The sequence below is a fragment of the Nematolebias whitei genome, chromosome 2, assembly GCF_014905685.2.
Source record: "Nematolebias whitei isolate Nwh7 chromosome 2, NemWhi1, whole genome shotgun sequence".
Taxonomy (NCBI): domain Eukaryota; kingdom Metazoa; phylum Chordata; class Actinopteri; order Cyprinodontiformes; family Rivulidae; genus Nematolebias; species Nematolebias whitei.
This window is the reverse complement of record NC_056499.1, coordinates 23376600-23378684: the sequence shown is the minus strand read 5'-3', so window position 1 is coordinate 23378684 and position 2085 is coordinate 23376600. Positions and strand designations below refer to the sequence as shown.

General features: G+C 38.8%; 1 protein-coding gene across 1 annotated transcript in view; it reads right to left on the bottom strand.

Moving 5' to 3' along the window:
* Positions 1-1548, bottom strand: part of chrna3 (cholinergic receptor, nicotinic, alpha 3) — an 8685-nt gene extending 7137 nt beyond the window's left edge. The window contains exons 1-2 of the mRNA XM_037697560.1: positions 1412-1548; positions 919-1058 (exon numbers count right to left, since the gene is read on the bottom strand). Of these exons, the coding sequence (XP_037553488.1) occupies positions 919-1058; positions 1412-1472 (201 nt within the window). The 5' untranslated portion in view covers positions 1473-1548. The remainder of the gene's footprint in view (positions 1-918; positions 1059-1411) is intronic.
* Positions 1549-2085: the final 537 nt, after the last annotated feature.

Here is a 2085-nt window from a genome sequence, read left to right as displayed (position 1 = left end):
TATGTATGTATGTACATACACATACACAAAAACAGACTGGGATGACCTCCATTATGTAAGGCTATACTTTATTTGCTGATGTTTCATGGAAAAACAAAAACAAAACAACAACCTGTGGCTGTAATTTTACACCTAAGCAGTGTAGTATTTTACCAAGTAAGAAGTCTGATAGTAACGCTACTATGATGATGTTTAAGGAGGAATTCATCCAGCTTCATTTACAAAATTGACTGTGTCAGATATACTTGGTCTGACATAATTGCTTATTCTGCCACCCAAACAGATTTACACTGAAGATGCACTGAAAGGTTTTGTGTACTTTATCGTTTAGCTTTAATTAATCCCTAATAGACAAAAATAAGACAATAATTTTCATTTTTCAGTCTCCTGTTTTACTATTGTCTGAACAAACTATAATGTATGTTAAAAAGTAAATGATGATAGACTGGTTCATGATACAGAGCAGCTAATAAGGTATTATACAGAAAACCTGCCCCAGACCTGGTCGAGTCAAATGAGAGCGTCATTCAACAAATTCCAGCAAAATCTGACATTAATTTAAAATATGTGACAAAACACAAAAAGGCTTTTCAGTCATTTGACATTTCCCATCTTGTCTTGGCCAGGCAGACACACACAGCCTCCCTCTTCAGGATTATAAGTTGGGGCTACTCTCATTTGACATGGAGCATAAAATGTATCTCGGGCTGCAGCCCAAGAAAAAAAAAGTGTTTACAAAAGTCCACAAGTTGACGCCTGACTGATTTAAAGGCATAGAGAACAAAATCTTAATGACTGGTTTGCTCTATTTTCTACTGATCATGGTTGTTGAGCAGTGATTTATGTGGTGTCCCTTAAATAAAAGTTATGACAAATGTCATCATCAAAAGAGACAAAAAAAAGTGTTTGTCCACTTACCACTTTGACCAGCTGTGACATGGACACCTCAAACTGCACAATGACTGGGTCAGACACGTTCTCCACTGGTCGTATGTACTGACTGTAGTTGGAGAAAATCACAGAGAAGAGCCTGTGTTCTGCTTCTGAACATGAGCCTCCTGCCCCAGAGCAGAATATTAGACGTAAATCTCAATTGTAGTTTTTATATGATAGCAAATTCTATTTTAAACTTTATTCCCATTTTAGGAAATTCTGTCTGATTGGGTCATTAGTTTATTTCTACTGTGTAAATTATATTTAGCACCATTATGAATGAATAGTAACCAAAAAACTATATTAACGTTACATTATCTTGATTAAAAGTGACTGCTCATTCAACTCCTGAGGTTAAATCTGGTGATTTCTCAGAGGTAAGCTGAAAGAAATGTCACCTGTGACAACGGCTGTAAACAATCCAGAGTAAAGCAACAAGTAAGAGAGATAAAGTCAGAAACTGAAGGCCATCACTTACCTGATAAAAGATACAGAAGGAGCAGACAGCGGGGAAAAATGAAGCCAATTCTGACATTCATCGTGCTGAAGCTGACAGATGAATCCAGGGTCAACAGCGGCAGAGCTGCACCGAGCAGACGAAGAGGAGAAAGTGGAGAGAGCGAAAGCGAGTGTGCTGCTGCAGACAGAAGCAGAGAGCGGGGGGGGAGGGAGAGCTGCTCTCAAACACACAGCCAGTCACCGAGAGGAGCCACATGAGGAGCAAATGTGCAACCTACAGCCACCTAATCAAATCAAACAAAGGGAGGTGTGATCTAATTCAAATTTGCACTCAAGGTAGGAGGAAAAAACAGAAAGATTGTGAGCTAATTAGCAAATGAAAAGATTTTTCTTTTAAGTGGACTGGGCTCTGCAAAACAAATATTTAATTCTGACAGCAGAGCCAGGTGGTTTCCACTTGGGCTTTCTTCTCACAAACATTCGTCTTAAATTAAATATTAAATCGCGAGCCTCTGGGCCACTGGGGTTTGGATAGCCATCTGCATACTGGATTCTATTATTCATTTACACACTTTAGTTTGCTTTGTGACAAACTCTCCAGGGTTTTATTTATTCATTCATTCAAAATACAATGGTAGGGACGGAGCCTTTGATATTTTCCATTTTTCTGTGTGTGTGTGTGTGTGTGGGTGG